Source organism: Microtus oregoni, unplaced genomic scaffold (genome assembly GCF_018167655.1).
Source record: "Microtus oregoni isolate MIOR12 unplaced genomic scaffold, Mior012 000029F_ref0000214, whole genome shotgun sequence".
NCBI classification, from domain to species: Eukaryota; Metazoa; Chordata; class Mammalia; order Rodentia; family Cricetidae; genus Microtus; species Microtus oregoni.
Window position 1 is genome coordinate 23020310 of NW_024543088.1, and position 24220 is coordinate 23044529.

A 24220-nucleotide genomic window follows, 5' to 3' on the forward strand; every position below is an offset into this window, starting at 1 on the left:
TTTAATCTGCAACTATCAAGAAGAATCACCACACAACCAAAGTTCAGGAAAGCCCCCACACACACACACACAGCTTTATCAGGGAAAATGTACAATGGCAGTCAGAGCCTAGGTGTGTCTTCTTAGAACTCTTCTGTCTCCATGGCGGGGAGCATGCAGAGAGAGTTGTCTTGAGACAACTAGCACAGGCAGAATGAGAAAGAGCTAACTGGCCCACCGTCACTGACAGATCTTCGAATCCTCCCCAGACAGTTCTACCAACTGCGGACCATTCTCCTTCAAATCAACAGCCTTACTAAATAAACGAAAACATCACATTATAAAATAAAATAAAATAAATCAGTACTGGGGAGGCACAGAGTGCTTGCCTAACGTGTGCAACGCCGCAGGCCGAACACCAGCACCTCAAAGCCACGCCTCAGAGCTCCTGGACTCACTCATACTCTCCACGTGCACACATGAACAGACGCCAGAAAGGGCTGTGCTGGAAGAACCGTGCTTCAGGCTAGGGACAATGTGCAGCAGTGGTCCAGAGAAGCCTACAGCTGAGCTCAGACAATGCCAACCAACACGTATGCCTAGACTCAAGGCACTGACCACACAGAAGACACCACTAACACGTGAGAGTAAAGGATGTCCGCTAAGACTCGGGCTATGTGTGGCAATCCGCACAAACTCTATAGTTCTAAAGGGTACAAATTTTGACCCTATTATCTCCTAGTATCTGTAATAAACTAAAGATATTTAAATGTAACTGATTAACAATTTTCCCCGACTATTAAAAAAAAAATCTGATCACACACAATACCAAGAACTGTGTGAAGGTGAAGGTGTCATCAAGGACATATCAGTCCTCTCCACAGCGCTGTCCTACTCCTTTCTGCTGCTGACGTCTGTTTGGCTCTGTGGTCTGCTTACATGTTAACTGGAGAAGGAAAGTCAGCAGTGGCCAAGAAAGTCTTCTTTTCTGATTAGAAAAACAAAGTGCATCTGCCTTTCGTTGTGCAGAGAGACTGTTCTTCATTTCTGATGAGTGCAGGTAGACCAGCACCTAAGAACTCTGACCCAGAACTGCTCTCTAAGGACCATGCGGACCTGATGCGCACGAAGTTGTAGCAAGAAGCTGTGCTCTGCCCAATCGGCTAGCTGTTCAGGGTTTTGTTTTGTTTTCTTTCTTTTTAAAGTGTATTCTCATCCCTAAAAACATTAATATCATTTCAAGTCTGAAAACTTCTGTCATTACGCTGGCTCTGCCATGAGCAAACTGACATTGCTGACAGATTCCAGTGCATGTATTTGGGAAACCATGGCTTTGACTGGAGGTAGCCAAGAAGGCTTGAGATGATATGTGTACTTCTAAAGACACTGAACAGCTATACCATCATTATAATGTACATTATAAAGCAAGCTGAAAAAAAAACTATGGTTTTATTGCTTAAGTCAAGACTAAGCAGAATTTTTTTTTTTTACAAGAGCACAAATCCACTTTTATTTATTTACTTTTCATTGGTTTAAATCCGAGATGGGTACAGCACCACACGGATTCTGTGTCCAATGGCTTTTGCAGGAAGGTTGCTTCGGAATTTGGCCGGGACCATGCCACTGTTTCCATGGGCCCAAGTTACTTTCCCCCAGATCACTCTGGTTTTGTTTGGTTTGCCTCCAGGTGTCACTGTTTTGTTCTTTGCTTTATACACATAAGCACATCTCTTGCCCAAGTAGAATTCAGTTTCATCTCGGGCATAAACGCCTTCAATTTTAAGGAGAGCCGTGTGCTCTCTCTGGTTCCGGAGACCTCGCTTATAGCCAGCAAAAGTGGCCTTGCACCACAGCCTTCCAGACATACTGTCCTTTAGAAGTCCTGTTCCCAGCAGGCCCCAAAAACCGGACCCCAAAGCGCAGCAACACGAACGGTCCTCTAAGCAGAATTTTTTTTAAAGTATTTCTTAAATATTTTAAGCCAAAAATGTTAAGAAAATCAGGAAAATAGCAAATTTAAGAGATTGGGAAACAAGAAAAGAGTTCCCAAAATTTGACAGACTTCCTACCAATCTTCTGTTTAAAAAAACACTTCCTGACCAACTTAGTAAAGCTGGCTTTACTGGCAGATCCTCTCATTGACAGAAGAAAAATCCAGTGAAGCCATTGCACACCCTAGCCAATCACTTCAACAAAATGGGGAGGACTGGACATTAGCATCATGGGTTCCAACATTTCCTGTCAAAATCACTCTTCACACTGGATGTTAGCCATCACTCTTCACACTAGATGTTAGCCATCATTCTTCACACTGGATGTTAGCCATCATTCTTCACACTAGATGTTAGCCATCATTCTTCACACTAGATGTTAGCCATCATTCTTCACACTGGATGTTAGCCATCGCTCTTCACACTGGATCTTGTTAGCCATCACTCTTCACACCAGATGTTAGCCATCACTCTTCACACTGGATGTTAGCCACCGCTCTTCACACTGAATGTTAGCCACCGCTCTTCACACTGGATGTTAGCCACCGCTCTTCACACTGGATGTTAGCCACCGCTCTTCACACTGGATGTTAGCCACCGCTCTTCACACTGGATGTTAGCCACCGCTCTTCACACTGGATGTTAGCCACCGCTCTTCACACTGGATGTTAGCCACCGCTCTTCACACTGGATGTTAGCCACCGCTCTTCACACTGGATGTTAGCCACCGCTCTTCACACTGGATGTTAGCCACCGCTCTTCACACTGGATGTTAGCCACCGCTCTTCACACTGGATGTTAGCCACCGCTCTTCACACTGGATGTTAGCCACCGCTCTTCACACTGGATGTTAGCCATCACTCTTCACAATGGATGTTAGCCATCACTCTTCACACTGAATGTTGTTAGCCACCACTTTTCACACTGGATATTAGCCAAAGGCCCAGGAGTGGTCAAAATCACTCACTCTCTCTTCTTCCAATTTTTCTTTTTCTTCCATTTTAAACTTAGTCAATCTCAGACTCCTTGCCGCCCCAGAGGTAGCCCTCAACCTCTCCTATTCCTTCTTCACCTGCCTCTGAAAGCAGACCCCAGCTTCTCCCACATGACGCTCCCTCTATTTATTCCCTCTCTCGCCTCTGTCTAGGGTTTTTCTAAGTTATTTCAAGACTAATACAAAATAAAAATATAGTTTAAAGAAAAAAATCTCTTCTCAGCCAGGCATGGTAATACACAGCTCTCAGGAGGCTGCAGGCAGCAAGTTCCAGGACAGCCAGCACTAGTACAAAGACCCTATCTCAAAACAAAACAAACAAACAAAAACAGAAAACAAAGAAAAGTCTCTCCTCAGCTGGGTGTGTTGACCACAGGCCTGAAATTCTAGCACTAAGGAAATAGAGGCAAGAGTATCAGAAGTTTAGACCAGCCTCAGCTGTGCTCAGTGAGTTCAGGATTGGCCTAGGCTACGTGAGACCCTGGGGGGGGGGGGGGCAGGGAAGGAAAACAAAAGTGAATTCTCAGAGGCAAGGTGGTGTCATGCACCTCTAATTCCATTATTTAGGAGGCTAAGGCAGGAAGATCAAAAGTTGCATGCCAGTCAGGGCTATATGATACTGTCACGCCTAGAGGAACAGAAAAGAGCAAGGCCTAGTAAGCACAAGCCAGATACTTGGGAGATAAATTCCAGGTCCACCTAGTAAAGGCTGAAGACACGGGCAGTACTGGCCTAGCATGCAAGAAATCCTAGGGTCAATCTCAATACTAGGGCCAAAACAAAAGGAAACCTTAAGATCTCTGTATTAAGTTCAAGGCCAGTAGACATTAAGGAAATGCAAACAAAAACCAAACTAAGGCTTCAGAAGCATCTATGGGATTGGCTAAAATAAAAATGACAACCACCCCTAATACGGGTAAGAACACACAGGAAAAATGGATGACTGCATGTATGTAGTGACCTAAGCACCCTAACAAAGAACACAGCAACTTGTGTGTGTGCCCACAGCTGAACTCACCTGTGTCTGAGGGTGGGAAAGTCGCCCTCTATTCTGTTTACTTTATTCATTTATTTACATGCAGTTATAGAAAAATAACAGCAAAAAAAATCCTTCCATGCTTTTTTGGTTTCCCCAGTATCAAATCTTGCATAATTTTAGTCCAATATCACAACAGGATTAACAACTCATCTTCCCAACCCAAACTGCTGAACTTTTCATAAATCATTGGGCTAGACCACTGTCAATCCTGTAGTGGTTTTCATTATTATTTTTAGATAATTGCATGCAAATTCAGTTATCTCAAAATTAGTGATTTTTAAAATCTCATTCATTTCCAATGGCTTCCTTATGCCCATAAAAAAAGGCTTCTTGGCATGGCAAGCAGAAATGTCCCCAGTGCACCCTTTTACACACCCCATGCTATAGATAACTAACCTAAGGGCCGACCACACCGCGCCCCACTCCTAAGTCTTCTGTGTGCCATCTCACTTAACCCTACTGCACAAAGGGGCAATGGCTAATTCAAAGTCCAACGCGCCAGGCCCTTTCCAGCATCTCCATTGCCTCACCACCCCCATCATCCTTCAACGCTCTGCTCCAATGCACCCTTAAAACTTTTCTAGATTTAACTCCTGGACTATTGATGTCCTGACAAGCACTAGACATCCATTCAATAAATGTTCCACTAACACAAGATCTCGATCAGCAGTTCTCAATGTGTGGGTCACAAACCCTTGGGCAAACCTCTAGCTCCAAAAATATTCACGCTATGGCTCATAACAGTACCAAATTACAGTTTTGAGGTAGCAACAAAAATAACTTTATAGTTGGGGGTCACCACCGCATAAGGAATTGTATGAAAGGGTGGCAGAATTAGGAAGGTTGAGAGGCACTGTACCACATAATAAAGACGCACGGTTATAAAAGTGGCATCAACGAACACTAGATACTGAACGACGACAAGGCATTCTCTACCACAGTGGGGACAAAGAAGACCTGGTGAGTAAGCAGCGACTTTCAACCTCCGAAGAACCAAAGCCACTTCAGGCTGATAAGACACCAGCGTCAGCTCCGAAGTCCACAGCCACCAGCACTCACATGGCAGAGGCAGCAGAGGCCCGAGAGGCGGCAGAGGCCCGACGGGAATCCACGCAGCAGAGGCCACAGGCATCCACACGACAGAGGCCTGAGAAGTGTTCACGTGATGAAGACCTTAACAGAAACCGGACCTTTCCAAACCTAGACACCCTTCCAGACCACTGGCTTCTTCTACCAGTCCAGAAAAGATAAAATGCTTTTTTTTTTAACCAGGAAAATAAAAAACAACACATCCACTAACTTAAAATGATTATCCTACAGCTATCTAGAATAATTATTCCAACTGCTCTGAAATCTGAGCAAATATCTCCAAACGATTCTTTTGTTCTGCTTCACTGAGACAGGAGGTGCCTGATAGTTTTATGTCAACCTTCAAGCTAAAGTAATCTGAGAGGAGGGAACCTCAGTTGAGACAATACCTCCATAAGATCCAGCTATGAGGCATTTTCTTAATTAGTGATCAGTGGGGGAGGGCCCAGCCTATCGTGGGTGGTACCATCCCTAGGCTGGTGGTCCTGGGTTCTATAAGAAAGTGGGCTGAGCAAGCCATGTGGAGCCAGCTAGTAAGCAGCTCCCTTCCATGTCCTCTGCATCAGCTCTGGCCTGAAACTTGCTATGCAGACCAAGGAGAGCCTCCTGCTTCTACCTCTGAGTGCTGGGATTAAAGGCATGAGACACCATGCCTGGCAAAATAATTCCTGTTTTAAGCACACACACACAAAAAAAAAACAAAGCCTGGAGAAAAAACAAACTGTAGCACATGAAAGAAGCCGAATGGGTCCTATTCCCTCTGTCCTCCCCCACCCCGACCTCTTTGTTAAGTAACGGGTACTGAACCCAGCCAGGGCTTTACACATGCCAGGCAAGCGTCTATCATTTGGCTACTTCATTAATCAAGGAATTTTCAACAAGTGTGAAACTGGAGGTATGAAGAGGAAAAAGAGGGGATCCCGGCATGGTGGCACATGCCTTTAATCTCAGCAGCTTGGGAGACAGAAGCCGGCAGATGTTCCAGACTAACCAGGGTACACAGTGTGACCCCGTCTGTCTATCTGTCTGGCTGGCTCTCTCACACACACACCCCACACATACACACACTCACACAGGAATGCACACACACGCACACACACACACCACACACACACACACAATAACACTAAGAAGAAACAGACAAATGAACAGCACAAGACAACTTCTCACTCCATTGAACTGAATCAGCTTTCTTGTGGTGCTGGGGATGGAACCCAGAGCCTCGTGCATGCTAAGTAAGCATCCCCTCTACCACTGAACTACACTCCAGGTCTAAGGAATCATTAATTCTTAACACTGATATAAAGTCAATACAGAAAAATAAAATTATAAAATATGTATCATATGAAAAAAAAGACATGGTGTAGCCCAACAAGCAGGTAAGGAACGGAGTCTGGGGAGGGAAGAACTAACCGGTCTTGATCTCTGGAACCTGGATTCCTCACGGTCTCTGTGTGGCCCAGCTGCACTGCTTCTCTCCCTGACACTTCTGTACCCAGGACTGGGGATGATGTACTCCTTTCCCATGTCAATATCCTTCATCTTCACCAAGTGGGGTACCAGAGCTCACACTCCTCCTCTCACTGCAGAATTTCTGAAATCAAAAGCAGACATTTCCTGGTCATGATGAAGCATACGCCAGCGTGCCTTACAGCAGGAAGAAGGGAGAAAGGTACAGACACTTCCTCACCACCACAGTCACACACATTATTACAAACACTACTTCACTTTTGAAAGGAGAAAGGTTAGCACTCTAGTGTCAAAAAAATGACCTAGCCAAGCACAGCGCCACACGCCTGGAGACGCAGAGGTAAGTGGGTCTCTGCGAGTTCAAGGCCAGACTGCTCAACAAAGATTTCCAGGACAGAAAAGAGAGAGAGAGAGAGAGAGAGAGAGAGAGAGAGAGAGAAGAAGAAGAAGAAGAAGAAGAAGAAGAAGAAGAAGAAGAAAGAAGAAGGAGGAGGAGGAGGAAGAAGAAGAAAGGAGGAGAAAAAGAGAAGGGGAGGAAAAGAGAAAGAGGAGGAAGAAGAGAAAAATTACCTTCTCCCAACTCCTAGGAAAAAATAAACTTAAAAAACATAAGCCTAAGCCAGGCGGTGGTGGTGCACGCCTTTAATCCCAGCACTCAGGAGGCAGAGGTGGGTGGATCTCTGTGAGTAGAGAGGCCAGCCTGCTCTACAACTAGTTCCAGGACAGGCTCCAAAGCCACAGAGAAACCCTGTCTTGAAAAACCAAAAACAAACAAACAAACAAAACAACAACAACAAAAAACCCACAAGCCTACTAGTAAATAAATACCTTCTTTGAGAATCTAAGGAATGGAGCCATGAGATGATCTGGAAAGGCGTTCTGAAAGCCCTTTCAGCTTCTTGCGTGAATAATAAACTCCAGGACCTCTCACCTACCAAATTTGACTAGATGCAACTTAACTTACAAAGACACTTACCCTACCAATGATAAATCCCAGCCCTGCATTTCCGTAACTACCTAATGGATGACCTGATGTTATTTTAAAGCTCAGGAGTTACACAGCTAAAATAAAAACAAGAGGGTAACAACTTTAAACACAAATTCCCCATTTAGCATTTAGTTCTCAAGTCAGACAGCAGTAACACTGTACAAGTCTGTGAGCACACCAAAACCACCACCAACACTTGTATACTTCTAAAGGTGAATTCTACAATGCACAAACTATATCTCAATAAAGCTGTCATTAAAAAAACAGTAACAACCCAGCAGTGGAAGCAAGCACCTTTAATCCCAGCACTTGAGAGGCAGAAGCAGGTACATCTCTGGGAGTTCGAGAGTTCTAGGTCAGCCTGATCTACAGAGTGAGTTCCAGGGCTGCTAAGGCTACATAGAGAGTCCCTGTTTTGAAAAACTAGAAAAAAAAACCCCAGTAACTTTAAGTCTGTAAGTACAAATTCTAACTAGTCTTAATAATAAAAACCTGGAGTAAGATTTCAGGGTAAATGCTGAAACACCAAAGAAGTAAAGCCACTAGAGAGACTTTTACCTCTACCAAATCCTCAGACCAAAGAGGGCAAGATCCTCGAACCCCTAAGTGAATGTCTCAAAGTCTCCTCCCGCCTTGTATTCCTCTCTCCACCCAGCCTTATCCCTTCCTGTCTCTACCTCCCTAGTGCTGGAATTATTAAAGGTGTGAGCCACCACCACCAGGTTCTGTTTCTCTTTGAGACTGAAGCAATCTAGTATAGCTGAGGCTGGCCTTGAACTCACAGAGATCATCAGCCTCTGCCTCCTGAATGCTGGATTAAAGGTGTGTGCCTCCACCACCTGGCCTCTGTGGCTAACTAATGGCTTAGCTATGATCTTCAGGCAAGCTTTATTTGTTAGATCACAAACAAAATATCACCACAAATAACAATAAATTAAATTTAAATGGGCATGGTGGTGCACACTTTTAATCCCAGCACTCAGGAGGCAGAGTCAGGTAGATCTCTGAGTTCCAGATAGCCTGATCTACAGGGCAAGTTCCACGACAGCCAGGACTACATAGTAAAATCCTGTCTCCAAAAACAAAAACAATATGTGTGTTATGAATATGTATGTGTAATGGATTAATTAAAAATGCTGTGGATCCCCAAGTAGCTGCAGTGGCAGAAATGCTGCAGGTCCCTGGGCAGCGGCAGGTAGAGGGCCATGTGGTGGCAGGCAGGGGGGCAGCGGGTCCTGAGAGCAGCCAGTCCCAGGAAGGGACTGCGCATGAGACCACATCCCAGGTCTCTGAAGGCTGCTGGTCCTGTGGCAGCAGCAGGCAAGAGACAGACGGATAGGCATGCCATGCAGAGTGAGGTTGGATATTTATTTAGTGGGTTATGGAAGTATGGAAGAAAAGGGGAAGAAGGAAAAGAGGGGAGAGGGGAGAGGAGAAGGGAGAGACAGAAGCTGCCTCTGAGTGTGGGGGGAAGACTCAGGCTGCAAGCAGGAAGAAAGATCTGCCTGCCTCAGAGGATGGGGGAGTGAGCGTGGCTTGTCTCTTAAAGAGACAGAACAGATCATTACAGTATGTAGATTACCTTTTCTCTTTTTTTTTCCTTTTTCTTTTTTAAATGGTTTTGGTTTTTCGAGACAGGGTTTTTGTCTTCAAGACAGGGTAGCTCATGCTGTCCTACAACTCTCTCTGCAGACCAGGCTGACATTAAACTCACAGACTCAACAACTGCCTCCCAGCCCAGTTTACATTTTACCTTTTCAAGGTCTCTTAGCTTCTTCCTGAAACCCAGCTCTATAGCTTTGCACCACTGCCTGTCTGGCCAATTCAAGTCAATATTCTGTATCAACTCTGGTCACTTAAAAAAAAGTTTGACTTTATTTTATTTACTGTGTGCATACGAGAGAGGGAACTGAACCAAGTGTGTGCAACCACGCGCACTGAGATCAAAGGACGGCTTGCAAGAGTCGGTTCTCTCCTGCCATTCTGGTTCTGGAGATGGAGCTCAAGTCCTCGGGTTGGCAGCAGCTGGCCCTCTGGCCACTTCTTAAAAACTAAGCACATACATGTCCCTCTGTAAGTACGGCCATGCTACACTGTAGTCCATAAACCCAGCTGTGACGGCCACTAAGGGGTGTGCCACAAAATTTTGACAACTGTACTTTGTTTCTGACACAGAGACTCAAGTACCCCAGGCTGGCCTCAAAGGTTAATTTTTGAAGGATGACCTTGCACTTCTGGCCTTCCTGCCTCCGCATCCCAAGGACTGTGACTGTAAAATTGAACGACTGTCCCCCAGTTTATATGGTGCTGGGGATCAAACCCAGGGCCCTGCACATGTCAGGCAAGCCCTCTGACAACAAAGCTACATCCCAAGCCCCTGTTACTCACTTTTTTTTAAATATTTATTTATTATGTATACAATGTTCTGTGTGTATGCCTGCAGGCCAGAAGAGGGCACCAGACCTCATTACAGATGGTTGTGAGCCACCATGTGGTTGCTGGGAATTGAACTCAGGACCTTTGGAAGAGCAGGCAATGCTCTTAACCGCTGAGCCATCTCTCCAGCCCCTGTTACTCACTTTTAAATTACCAAAAGAAAATATTTATTGTTCTTGAGATTTAAAAAAAAAAATTAACCCCCCTTAAATCTCCAAAGAGGGCTGGACTTTTTACTTTTCAGAATTTTGATACAGAAAAGGTGTTTGTTTAAAAATAGCATCTCCAATGAGTGGTGATGATCATGCCTTTAATCCCAGCACTTGGAGGCAGAGGCAAGAGGATCCCAGCCTGATCTACAGAGTGAGTTCAGGACAGCCAGGACTACATAGAGAAACCCTGTCTGGGGGTGGAAGGAAACAGCACCTAGTCCAATGACTACACACACTACAAACAAAACCAGCCTACTGCCGGGCGATGGTGGCGCACGCCTTTAATCCCAGCACTCGGGAGGCAGAGGCAGGCGGATCTCTGTGAGTTCGAGTCCAGACTGGTCTACAAGAGTTAGTTCCAGGACAGGCTCTAAAGCCACAGAGAAACCCTGTCTCGAAAAACCAAAAAAACCCAGCCTACTAAGCAAAAACAGTGCCTGTATCACAGAGGTCCCAGGAAGGCTAAGCTATAAACAGGCCTGGCATCTGCCAAGGGCCGTGCTGTCATCTGGAAGAGGAAGATTAGTGATACTTTAAAAATAGGCTCGAGGGAGTTAGGGGAGCTTGAGAAGGAGGCAGCCAAGGGAGCCCATTCACGATACCAAACACACCAAGAACAGAAAAAGGGTCTCCAGTATCTAAGACCCAAGAGGAGGCAGACAGTGTCAATCAATGGATTATGAAGCAGAACCTGTGGAGCGTAGACACTGTGGTAGCAATGACCCTTTTATGAGAGAAACAACTGTTGGTTGGGGAGATAAGATAGGACCATAGTGCCCTACCCTTAACTCCCCTATCCTTCCAGACAAAGCTGGTTTCTAGATGAAGGGCGTGGGAAACAGTGTCCTATTACCGTGAACACTCCAATGCTTTACTTTCAAAAAAAAAAAAGAAAAGAAAAGCACAGCTCCGCATACGCAAACACCTGAGTAGCCATAAAATTACTGCTTCTCCACAGTAAACACAAGGAGGACACCGTCTTCTGTGTCTGGGGTATGACAAGGACAAGGCACAGGAGCCATTGGAGCAGCAGGGTTTGGGAAAGAAACAAGGCCTGAATATGAAGCTAGCAACTAAGGAAGGATTGCTACACCCGGCTCCCTCTCCAGCCCCAAACACTTTTCACTTCCTTATTTTCTGAACTTTTCCCTTGCAGTTGACCGGAAGTCTTTTTTAAAAAATTAATGTTAACTTGGGCTCAGTGATAAAGCATGTAAGTCAGAGGTTCTGTTCAGTCTCCAGGGATGCCAAAACCAAAGCTAAGGCCCCAAGTATCAGCGAACTAGCAAAACCGATCGAAGTCAGTACTGTAAAGGGATAAACAAGAATAAACGAAGTGGGGACCCGCACGTTAGTGCCCCGACTCAAAACTGACAAGGTTGGGGTCACTTGATCAGCCTTTTGCTTAAAAATTCTCTTTCTACTGATTAAAGGGTAGCCATTGGCCCTGCATAAGGATACGACGGGTTCTGCAGGGGGGGAGGGGCGTTGCGTAGGACTAGAGAACTGGAACTAGACAGGCTGGTGTTTCCAAGCGATGTTATCACAACATCCATCAGTAGGCTTCCAGCGCCTCAGGAAGCTCCTTCCGGCCCTGTAGCTACAGCAAGGAAGCTGAAGGATGCCCACTTACCACGCCCCCCAGAACCCACCTGTACCTCCAAGCTCCCTCACCTTTGACTTACTCCAGAAGCCAGTAAAACCTATCCATGTTTCCCTTCAGAACTCAAACTTCCCCGATCATCTCTGTGCCTATCTGCATCGAGACTTCCCTATCTGTGCGAAAACACAGGACCCAGGTGTGATAAACACAAACCCACTAGCAGCTCTGCGTGCCAGCAGCAAAAAGGGCACCGATAACTGGAGACCTGGGCTCCCATCCCGGCTCTGCCACGGATTCGCTGTGCGTGCTGATGTCACGTGCATTCACATAGCAGCTCGCAAAAAAACGAAGATAATGACTTACATCGTAGGTGGCTGGCACTGGGGCCTCAGGTCCCGGGGTGTTGGGGCTTCTCTCTGGCCAACTCCGCCACCCCGGCCCTAGGGCGTTCCCACGCCAGCCCGGGCCTGGCGAGTACAGGTGCCAAGACTCACCCAGAGCGGACGCAGCTCCCCCTGGTGGCCGCGCTGAGAGCAGAGCCGGCCGTGACCGCCCACCAAACCTCCCCTCCTGCCGTCTAACACCAGGACCCCAGCACAGTCCGCCAGGTCGTCACCCAAGCCAGGGACCGCGCGACACCAGGACGAGGCAGGCCCCGCTTCTCCCGCCGGTGTCTTCCCACCACCCACCACGCCCCGGGAAGCCCAAGGGAGAGAGCCCGTGACAGCGCGGACACTGCACAGGAAAGGCGAGAGCCATCACCTACCTGCACACCAACCTCCCCAAGGGAGAGCGGACCGCCCGGGCTCGCACGCGAACATCGGACCCGGAGCAAAACAAGCCTTTATAGCGGCATCGTCCTCCACACTGCGCAAGCGCGCTGCACAAAGCTTGCGCAAGACCGAAGGGAATCGTAGTCCCTTATCCGGCAGCCCCGAGCGCCGCACACAGCAAAGGACTACGTTTCCCAGAAGCACCACTGGTGCCCGGGATGGGGTGCAGGCTGCTCACCGTCCCCGCGCGCGTCCCATGCTGCCCCCATCCCACCTGGCCTCTGACCCGGTCTGGAATCTTCTCTGAAGTCCTGAGTACCAGGGGCTGGACGGGCAGGTCCGGATGGCCGGTGGCGCTGTATTCCCAGGCAACTGGAGATTCAAAGTAAGACACTTCCAAATACGTGCGGCCACTCCACGTGCCAGAAAACATCGTGAAGGTCATTGTAGCCAGCTTCTGTCCAGCCCCAACTATTAGCTGTGGTGTCCCTTATCATTTCACGTTAGCTGGTGCGTGAGTCCCCCGCATTCTACATGGATAGTATCATTAGCTCTCCTCTCTCACCAGTCCATTACACCTGCCTGGCTTCAAAGTAATAAAACGCCAGGATCACAGTTTTCAAACTGACAAGGGATGTAAAAATGATGTGCTAACTAATGGATTTGTTTTTGTAAATGAAATTGAGGCCCCGGAGGCGTTCATCATTTTATTTATTTATTTATTTATTTATTTATTTTTTTATCTATTTCGGTATCATAAGGACTGCTTGCTGTTGTTGAGTGCCTCCCCACCTTAAAGTGTCAGGGGCTTGTTTCTGGTTATCTATTTAAGGGACTTAAAAAGAAGACTAATGAGACTGTCCATCTTCATAAACTACTTAGCTGGGTGAACACTGACGTCGTAAAGCTGGAGTGATCGACAAGAGTGTATACCTGACACACAGAGTAACAGACCAGTTCTATAGAATTAATAGGCTGGGAACTAGGGAGACGGTTCCGTAGTAAGAGTGCTTGCAGATGAAGCATGAGGATGTCCGTTCAAATCCTCTGCACCCAGAAAAAAGCCAAGCATGGCTGGGCATTCACTGTAACTCCAGGGCTGTGTGGAGCAAAGACAGGATTGCTTGGGCTTGCTGGCTACCAGGCCAGCAACACGTTCAGTGAGAACCTGGTTTCAAAGAATAAGAGTGGAACAAGAGGACCCCCAAAGCTGTCCTCTAACCTTCCGGGCGTGAATGGGCACTCACGTTTGCACCACACACGTGAATATACACAGATATACACAAATACAATTACACCCTAGCAAGGGCATGGTATAGTGGCATACCTCTGTCATCCCAGAACTAAGGAAGTGAATACTGGGACAATTGATGATCCATAGTAAAGAAAAATCTCTGTTCAGTAGCAGGTTTAGGCAGATCAAATAGCTGAATGTGCAGAAAACTTTTGGAGAAAACATGAAATATCTTCATGAACTCAAGAACAGGAGAGAAGTTCCTTAAACAAAAGGGGGAGATGGAGATGGGCATTGTGTTGTGTGGATACTGAGTGTCCCTCTCCCCCACAAAGTCTCATGGTGCTAGGCAGTGTTCAGAGGTGGGGCTTTGAGGAAGTTGGATCCTGAGGACTCTGACCTAATGAATGGTTTAATCTTGACTGATTCACAGTTCCATGGCATTGTTGGGAGCTGGTGAAATATTAGGAGAGGGAGCCAGTCACTGGCGGCATGCCTTTGACGGATGTATGCTCTCCTTGGCCCCTTCATGTCTCGAATGATCTCTGCCAAGATGGTTAGCCTCGTGCCAAGCCCTGAGTAATGAACCCAGCCCACTACGGACCGAAACCTGAGCCAACATAAATACACTCCTTCAGGTTGACCGTTTCTCAGGTTATTTGTCACGATAACAAAGGGCTGGCCATTTCTCACTATTTTAATATTAGAATATGTACAAGATATCATTAAGTGAAAAGATAAGCCACAATTATAACTGATTTTTGTTTGTTCTGTTGAGGCAGACTCAGGGATCTCAGAGGCTGAACTTGCTATGTAGGCAAGGGTAACCGGGCCTTTTGGTGTCTACCTCCCTAGTGCTGGAATTACAGATGATGGACACATCGCGTGGTTTATGAATGTACCGTCATGACTCATTTTACACAGGGCTGGGAACTGAGCCCGGGGCTCGGTGCAGAATAGGCAAGCACTCTGCCATCTGACCGGCATCCTTGTGAGTGACGATTTTAAAGCAAAGAATTTCTATCACCAAATAAGAAAAGGAAAATAACGTAACTCGTTCACAGCCAAGACAGTAGTCACTCAGATTTGAAAAGACATCCAGGCTCACTCATCAGACCAAGGTTAAAACAGCAGTGAGAGCTCATATCACTCTGTAGAACACAAAAGCTGCAGATCTAATACCTTCATAAAAAATGCAAGGCTCCTAAAATTTCTCTGAAATACTTCAAATATTGGTTATTCTTTCTCTTAGGAATGGTGTGTCCTCAAGATGTACCACACAAGGTGCTAAGGGAGAAGAGCCGGGGGGAGGAGGGTTCTGCTGCAGAAGAGGGAACCTTCCCAGACAGTACAGAGTATTTTCCTTTTGCATCATAGAAAAGGCAAAAAAGGCTACTGCAATCTACACAGAAGTAGACTCTGCCCGCACAGGTGCCCCATAATTACCTGTGTGTGCACCAGTGTGGAAAGATAATGGTGGCACAGATGTGCATGTAGCAAGTACGCCTTAAATTTGAAAACTCAAGTCCCGTATGTCCCTACCTCATTACTTCCCTTAGCAATGATGTGTGACCGCCTGCACCTTATTAATACTGTGAAGAGAAGAAATCTGGCTTGGTTGCCAGATTTGTCACTGACATCACCAAGATAGTTCAGGGACGTTCCATGCAGGTGGGGAGGTTTGTGGTGAGGCTGGAAATGTTGCGGGACACTGGAGCAGAGGAGGCATGGCTGGGTCTGCAGACATTTGGGGAGGTTTGCCCTGGGACAGACTAAGAATTGAAGGCAAATCCCTGACTCAGCTCACAGCATCAACATCTACCGTTTTATATCCAACTCAACCCCACCCCCATCCTCAGCCCCGCTCCCTTGTCCTTGACCCAGGTATGTAGAGCTGCTGTGCTTTTTCCACCACATCCCTCCCTGGCGCTCGCTCTTTCTCTCTCTCTCTCTCTCTCTCTCTCTCTCTCTCTCTCTCTGGCATTCCTTTTATAGGTCCCTGCTCTGTACAGGGATGCCAGTTCCACCCTTAGTTTCCGACTGAGGCAAACATGGAGTGGATACTGGTATGCTTGACAGAACAGTTATGCAGAGTTTGATGTGAACACCTTCCGCACACGTGGCAGCTACACCAACCCGTTCACACCAACGTCTCCCTCACTCTGTTTGTACCCTGGACGTGGTGGGTTCTGAACCAGCGTTGCAATGGTGAGGCACACCACTCAGTTAGGAAAGGCAGGTCAAAACCACAATACCCGTCAAGGCGGCTACTATTTCAACACACAAAAGCCAGGTGTGGCACTGCACACCTGCAGCCCCAGCAGAGGCAGGAAGAGTGTGTGCTTGACAGCAACCTGGACCGTGAAACCTGCTTCAAATAGAGAAAAGAAAGGCCCACGGATAACAAGATTTGGTAAATATGCAGAGAAGTTGGGACTCAAGCGTGCTCTTGGTAGAAATGTAAGGGCCGTAGACAATTGTATAAGAGAACTTGACAGTTCTTCAGAAAGCCAAAAATGAACTGGGTGTGATGACCGTCGACCAGCAACCCCAGCATTCAGGAAATAGAGGCAAGGACGTTGCTGCCAATTGAAAGCCAGCCTGGTCTACATAGTAAGACAATGTTGCAAATAATAATAATAGTAATAATACCAATATTGCCATCTATATCAGTAATTTCATTTCTAGTAATATACTCAGGAGAACTGTGGGGCTGGAGAGATGACTCAGCGGTTAAGAGCACTGATTCTTCTTTCAGTGAACCTGGGTTCAATTCCCAGCACCCACATGGAGTTTCACAATCATCTATAAGTCCAGGCTCAGGGGATCAGACATCCTCCTCTGACCTCTGGGACACAGCATTAGGGACATTATGCAGAGAGAAGTAAGCCAGCCCAAAAGATGGAAAGCCTATGATTCCATCATGAGACACTAGTCAAAAATCACAGAGGAAGGAAGTAGAATGGTGGTTTTCCAGGACTCAAAAGGAAGAAGAGTAAGTTTTTTAAATTGTTTTTATTTAGCTATACATATTTCTCCACTCCCCTCTCCCCATCCCCCCTTTTACCCTCTCTCGTGCCCGCCACACTCCCAGTTTACTCAGGAGATCTTGTCTTTTTTTCCTTCCTGTATAGCCCCATGTATGTCTAGAAGAGGGGATTGTTGTTTAACAGGTTAGGGTTTCAGTTTGGCAAGTGTAGTGCTCTGGCATTGGGTGGTGGTGGTAGTTGACCATAAGATGAGTGGGTTGTTTGTTTGTTTGTTTGTTTTTCAACACAGAATTTCTCCATAGAGCTCTGGCTGTTCTGGAACTCACTCTGTAGACTAGGCTGACCTTGAACTCACAGAGATCCACCTGCCTCTGCCTCCCGAGAAATTAAAGGCAAGTCCTACCACCCCCTGGCAAGATGAGTGTTCTTAATATGTACACTAAAATGGTTAGGATATCAAGTTTTATATTGGAAAATTTGTTTTTCAAGCTTTTAGTTGGAGTTACATTTTCCAGGGCAGGAGACATGACTGAGCATTACAGTGACATCAGAGGGGGTAAAACCCATCCCCTTTGAGACACTGCATGAGAAACTGCCCCAGTGGGCCTTCCAACTGGGTTTCCGCCTGTTTCCAATTCATCTAGATTATCTACCTACATTATCCAGTGGCTTTTGATTCCTAAAATAACTGTTTGGTGGAATATTCTTGAGTGTGAGTTTGAGGAAATGCGCCTTCGTGTAGAGGAAAAATCAACAGACTCGCTGTATCTAGAGGAGACATCAGGATGAATAAAGTTGTTTTTTAGGAGTACTTGGACCTCGAAGAAATGATTGTGGGAAACGGGGATAGTCCTCTGTTATCTCTAAAAAGCTTTCGGAAGCAGCCTTCCAGCCATTGCGTGACTTTGGTCACGAGACTCTCCTGGCACACCTGGATATCTTGGATGATTAGGCACTATAAATAGTGCACTAACGTACAGAAAATACACGTGCAGAAAATAGATTTCCCTTCAGAAAATACATAGATTAGATCAGGGGCTTTGGTATGAGGAACCTGTCTTACCCCAAAAACAACTGTCGTATAACAATCAATAAATAAACCTTTGCATAGCTGTTCAAGGTTCAGCTCACAGAAACTGCTGCCAGACCGAAAATTAAACCTGGATTGATCCTCTTTCCTTCGATCAACCCACACAACGCAGAACAAACAGGCAGCTTTGGACCCACCTTCTTGGACTTAATAATCCTGAATGAAATATCATTTTATGATAAATGTGTGATACCCGTGTAATGAACACCCCCCTGCCCCAGAAGACCACCAGGAGTCCGAGTTCATATGCAAAAGCATAGAGCCTTTGTTACAAGCTCCAGCTTGGGCTCTACATGCATTCCAACACAGCAGTCGGATCTGGGAGAGCATTGAGCTCAGCTATGGCAGGGTCTATAAGGAGTAAAGGATGGAGGAGTAGGGGAATTCCAGATTCAGATGGAGGTTAGTTTAGCCTTCAATGTCAGAGATCTGAGAAGAAGTAACCGAAATCACAGAGGCTAGTTCATAATCTTTACCTAGACAGAGACCCCAGGCTCCTATGGACTCTGTGGTGATGAGGGCAGAGTTATCAGGACAGCGGTCATGGCTGCCAGGCCCAGAGGATGAGAGGATTTCCTGTGGAGGAGGAATATGGGGAGACGGGCCTTGTCTTGTCTAGGGAAAGTGGGGCATCAACTCTCCAGTGTCTTGCTTGTCCACAGTTTGGGCTGAGACTTGGCAGAAGGTGAAGCATTGGGGCAGTCTCGATCAGTGGTCAGCTGGTTAGCATTACCATAGTCCACGTGGAGCTGTTCATTGTTGTGTCCATTGTCTTCTTGGAGACCTTGGGACTCATTGAAAGGATCTGAGAGTCTCTGGCTGTCATACAAGTTTAAATATCTTAAATGCCATATTCAGCAAATCTCTGACAGTTTAAGGACTTGAGCCAAACAACTCTTATTTGTTTTTAGTTATTTGTTTTACGTTATACCTTGAGCACATATAAGAGGTTAGATAAATTTTTTCTGTACTTGACTGCCTTAGTCCTTAGCATGACTTAAAAGTATAATTCTGAACATCTCAAGGCTTAACGATCTTAATCTTTAATTTTTTTAGTTTTATTGATTTTTATTGAGCTCTACATTTTTCTCTGCTTCCCTCCCTGCCTTTCCCCTCCCCTTCAGCCCTCTCCCAAGGTCTCCATGCTCCCAGTTTACTCAGGAGAGCTTGTCTTTTTCCACTTCCCATGTAGATTAGATTCATGTATGTCTTTCTTAGGGTACTCACTGTTGTCTAGGTTCTCTGGGATTGTGATTTGTAGGCTGTTTCTCTTTGTTTATGTTTAAAAACCATCTATAAGTGAGTACATGTGATAATTGTCTTTCTGGGTCTGGGTTACCTCACTCAATATGATGTTTCCTAGCTCCATCCATTTGCCTGCAAAATTCAAGATGTCATTATTTTTTTCTGCTGTATAGTACTCCATTGTGTAAATGTACCACATTTTCCTTATCTATTCTTCAGTCGAGGGACATTTAGGTTGTTTCCAGCTTCTGGCTATAACAAACAATGCTGCTATGAACATAGTTGATGTCCTTGTGGCACGATTGAGCATCCTTTGGATATATACACAAAAGTGGTATTTCTGGGTCTTGAGGAAGATTGTTTCCTAATTTTCTGAGAAATTGCCACACTGATATCCAAAGGGGCTGCACCATCTTGCACTCCCACCAGCAATGCAGGAGTGTTCCCTGTACTCCACAACCTCTTCACCATAAGTTGTCATCAGTGTTTTTTATCTTGGCCATTCTGACAGGTGTAAGATGGAATCTCAGAGTTGTTTTGATTTGCATTTCTCTGATGGCTAAGAATGTTGAGCATTTCCTTAAGTGGCCTGCTTTCATTTTAGATTCCTCTGTTGAGAGTTCTCTTAAGATCTGTGCTCCATTTTTTATTGGATTATTTGTTTTTTTGGTGACCAATTTCTTGAGTTCTTTATATATTTTGGAGATCAGTCCTCTGTATGATGTGGGGTTGGTGAAGATCTTTTCCCATTCTGTAGGCTGTCATTTTGTCTTGTTGACCGTGTCCTTTGCTTTACAGAAGCTTTTCAGCTTCAGGAGGTCCCATTTATTAATTGTTTCTCTCAGTGTCTGTGCTACTGGGGTTATATTTAAGAAGTGTTCTCCTGTGCCAATGCGTTCGAGTGTACATCCCACTTTCTTTTCTATGAGGTTCAATGTGGCTGGCTAATAAAAAAGGGCTTTTTTATTTTATTTTTATTGAGCTCTACATTTTTCTCTGCTCCCCTCCCTACCTCTCCACATCCTTAGTCATCAGAGAAATGCAAATCAAAACAACTCTGAGATTCCATCTTACACCTGTAAGAATGGCCAAGATCAAAAACACTGATGACAACTTATGGTGAAGAGGTTGTGGGGAAAAGGGAACACTCCTGCATTGCTGGTGGGAATGCAAGCAGGTACAGCCTCTTTGGATGTCAGTGTGGCGATTTCTCAGAAAATTAGGAAACAATCTTCCTCAAGACCCAGCAATACCACTTTGGGGTATGCATCTAAAGGATGCTCAATCATGCCACAAAGACATATGCTCAACTATGTTCATAGCAGCATTGTTTGTCATAGCCAGAAGCTGGAAACAACCTAAATGTCCTTCAACCAAAGAATGGATAAAGAAAATGTGGTACATTTACACAATGGAGTACTACACAGCAGAATAAAAAAATAACAACATCTTGAATTTTGCAGGCAAATGGATGGAGCTAGGAAACATCATTTTGAGTGAGGTAACCCAGACCCAGAAAGACAATTATCACATGTACTCACTCATAGATGGCTTTTAAGCATAAAGCAAAGAAAACCAGCCTACAAATCACAATCCCAGAGAACTTAGACAAGAATGAGGACCCTAATAGAAACATACATAGATCTAATCTACATGGGAAGTGGAAAAGATAAGATCTCCTGAGTAAATTGGGAGCATGGGGAGCATCTTTCTTTTTAATCTGGGCTTTTTTATTGTTTTTATTGAGCTATACATTTTTCCCACTCTCCTTTCTTCCTCTCCTCTCCCCTTCTATCTCCTCCTGCCACTCACACTCCCAGTTTACTCAGGAGATCTTGTCTTCTTCTCCTTCCTGGTGTGTCCATGTATGTCTCTCTTAGGGTCCTCTTTGTGGTCTATGTTCTCCGGGGTTTTGGACTGTAGGGTGGTTATCCTTTGCTTTATGTCTATTATCCACTTATGAGTAAGCACATATTATATTTGTCTTTCTGAGTCTGGGTTACCTCACTCAATTTGGTTCAGCCCATTTACTCTGCAAATTTCAAGATGTCATTACCGCCGAGTAGTACTCCATGTGTAAATGCACCACACTTTCTTTACCATTCTTCCATTGAGGGGCATCTAGGTTGTCTCCAAGTTTTGGCTATTATGTATAATACTGCTATGAACATAGTTGAGCAAATGTCCTTGTGGTATGATTGAGCATCCTTTGGGTGTATGCCCAAGAGTGGTATTGATGGATCTTGAGGTAGATTGATTCCTAATTTTCTGAGAAACCAGCTTAGTCATCTTTAATGGAATTTTTGAATCGAAGCTCTTTTTAGTATCAAGATAAGATTTTTAATTTAAAAAACATAGTCTACAAACAGACTTGTAAAGTTTTGAGTTAACTTTTTTGTTACAAATATTAAAAACTTTAAACTATGTTCAATAATAAATTTATAAACCAATAATTTTTTGATTGTTCTGTTCTTATTCTTCCTGTCTGTCAATTTTTGATCCCAGACATAGAGACTTTAAAAGCAAGTCTGGGTCTGAAAATGGTTGGGCCATAATCCAGTTCCAGAGCCAGCTTTTTACTAAATCAGAACAGTACAAAACAACCTTAATATTATACATATCCGGTTGACATTTGAATCCCTGTGACATTAGTTCCAATGACCAGAATGTCCAGAAGTAAATTCTGAGCGTAGGTGGCTGGCTGCTACAGTAACAGCTGAGCTGTAACCAAGGCATACAGAACTCAGTAAACTCACACATTCACAACCAGTCAGACATAAACATGTAGGGGCTACGTTTATACATTTAAACATTAAAACAGACAGACAACTTTTCCTTTTAGCTGTAATCTTTAAGGAGGGTACCTTGTTACCTGTTGGCTCCAGTTCCCTGGGAAACTGGAGAAAGCTGCCCACAAACCCAAGTACTGTATTCTGTGACCACACATTGTCACTGAATTGTTTTAGGTTGCAACTCCAGGCAGCAGTGATATTGATTTCAAGGAGCTGTGAGTGCAGCTCCCGTGGCAGAGCCAGCTTGTCAGTTTTTGTAAGAGTCTCACTCTTTTTTTTTTTCATATAAAACACAGAGCAACAATTAATCAATTAAACAGAACGACAGACAAACTGACAGACATGGACACCCTGCTGCTTCAAGGAAACCAACAGAACTGAAAATGGTTGGGAGGGAGAGTACTTGGCTGCTGTCCCATGATGTCAGTTTTGAGTGTCAGACGCAAAACAAACAGTCCAAAAGCAACAAAGCAATGCAGATTCCTCCTGGCCACCAGAGGAAAAACTGAAACCAAGATGACAGCTTCTTGCCAATTGGCAGGGTGTGACCCCCACCTCGTCTATTCAGAGAAACGAGCGAAAACCCAGACAACGACTTTTTACCAGTTGGCAGCCATGACCTACCTTGTCTATTCATGGATCCAATCCCACCAAAAGGGTCCTGCGATGTCTCCCAGGCCGCCTCTCTGCGGTCCTCCTACACATCCGTTTAGACCTTTACAAGCACTTCAGAGATGGGGCCAATCAGAATACAATGCAAGACAGAGACTGCCCAAGTTCATATGCAAAAGTAAGGGCCTTATTGCAAGCTCATGCTATGGTAGGGTTTTTAAGGAATAACGCTGTTCTTAATGTTCTGGAGTAACTAGTTCTTGTTTGTCTCAATTCTGATTGGTCCCCTGCAGGGTACAGTCTGTGGCTTTTCCTGGGTATTGTAAAGGTAAGGCCTAGTCCCAGCATTGTTAGTCTGTAGCCTGTCATGGCTGCACTGATGTTAAACTAGGCCTCTTCAAATGCATTGTGATGGGATGCACCCACTTGTTTTTCTGTTACCCCCGCCTTTTCCTCCGGGCTCCAACTTCCAATTGCATTGAATAAAACTGTGGAACCGTTCTCTAGTTTCTTTTCTGTTGATATGACAAACACCATGCCCAAAAGCCACTTAAGGAAGGTTTATCTGGATTATACCTCCAGTGCATCACTGAGGGAAGGCAAGGCAGGAAGCTGAAGGCAAGACTGTCTGCTACTACCCGTGGATTCCCTCCAGTTAACAGACTCACAGCTGAGGAGGTACCGCAGAAGCCATGGCTGGGAGCTGCTTGATGCTCACTTTCAGGCATCTAGCTTTCTTAAAGAGACCAGGACTTTCTGCCTAGGAATGGTACCGCCCACAGTGGGCCAGACCCTCCAACACCAATTAACACTCAAAACAAACCCCTCAAACATTCCCTGAGGTCAATCTGAGGTAAGTTATTCTTCAGTCAAGGCTTCTTTTCTCAGATGACTCTCTACTGTGCTAAACTGACAGCTAAAGCTGACTAGGACACATTCCTAAATTAGACAAGTTCAGATAGTAAGACCACCAAAGAGAAAGTTTCTGCTGATTCTACCTGTTGAGGATGAAAGATCCGGAACATAAGAAGGTGGCGTAGATCAAGGTCATGGACACCTTCTCGTGCTGTCTCTCAGGGAGATGTAACTGTCAGCTTGGCGTGGCCTAGAATCACCTGGGAAAAAGTCTTAATTGAGTAGTTGTCTTTCTCAGGTTGGTCTGTTGGGCATGTCTGGGGAGAACTGTCTTGGTTATTGATTAATGCAGCAGCATCCAGCCCATTGTGGGTGGCACCATCCTTGAGAGTGGCCCTGAGCTGTATGAAGACCTTAGTGAGAGAGCCAGCAAGCAATGCTCCTCCCAGGTCCTTGCCTGCTGGTTCCTGCCCTGAAGTCTTCCCACGGTGGATTGTGACCTGGAAGTGAAAGCCACGTAAAACCAGGCTGTCATATTTGTCACAGCAGCAGAGCTCAAACTAGAACACAAGTCTTCCCTGATAGCACCAAAGGAGGCTTTGTTAGTGACATTTCAGTAATGTCACCAGAGGGGACTAGAAAGTGCCGACCTAAGTGAAGCAGGGTATGCTGGCTATATTTGTGTCAACTTGACACAAACTGTAGTCATCTGAGAGGAGGGAACCTCAACTGGAAAAATGCCTCTAAAAGATCAGGCTGTAGGCCTGCCTGTAAAACATTTTCCTAATTAGTGGCCAATGGAGGAAGGCCCAGCCCATGGAGGGTGGT

At 45.4% G+C, this 24220-nt stretch overlaps 2 protein-coding genes across 5 annotated transcripts in view; both read right to left on the bottom strand.

Annotated features, from left to right (window-relative positions):
* Abcc5 (ATP binding cassette subfamily C member 5) overlaps positions 1 to 12672 on the bottom strand; it is a 104321-nt gene extending 91649 nt beyond the window's left edge. For all 4 annotated transcript variants that reach the window (XM_041677814.1, XM_041677815.1, XM_041677817.1 and 1 more), the window contains exons 1-2: positions 12568 to 12672; positions 6506 to 6686 (exon numbers count right to left, since the gene is read on the bottom strand). In XM_041677814.1, the coding sequence (XP_041533748.1) occupies positions 6506 to 6634 (129 nt within the window). In that variant the 5' untranslated portion in view covers positions 6635 to 6686; positions 12568 to 12672. The remainder of the gene's footprint in view (positions 1 to 6505; positions 6687 to 12567) is intronic.
* On the bottom strand, positions 1512 to 1881 carry LOC121464755 (60S ribosomal protein L35a-like). The gene has a single exon (XM_041677818.1). The coding sequence runs from the start codon at positions 1842 to 1844 to the stop codon at positions 1512 to 1514; it is 333 nt and encodes a 110-aa protein (XP_041533752.1). The 5' UTR covers positions 1845 to 1881.
* Positions 12673 to 24220: the final 11548 nt, after the last annotated feature.

Coding starts and splice junctions, on each gene's coding strand:
- LOC121464755 (XM_041677818.1), bottom strand. CDS start 1,844: ATGTCTGGAAGGCTGTGGTGCAAGGCCACTTTTGCTGGCTATAAGCGA.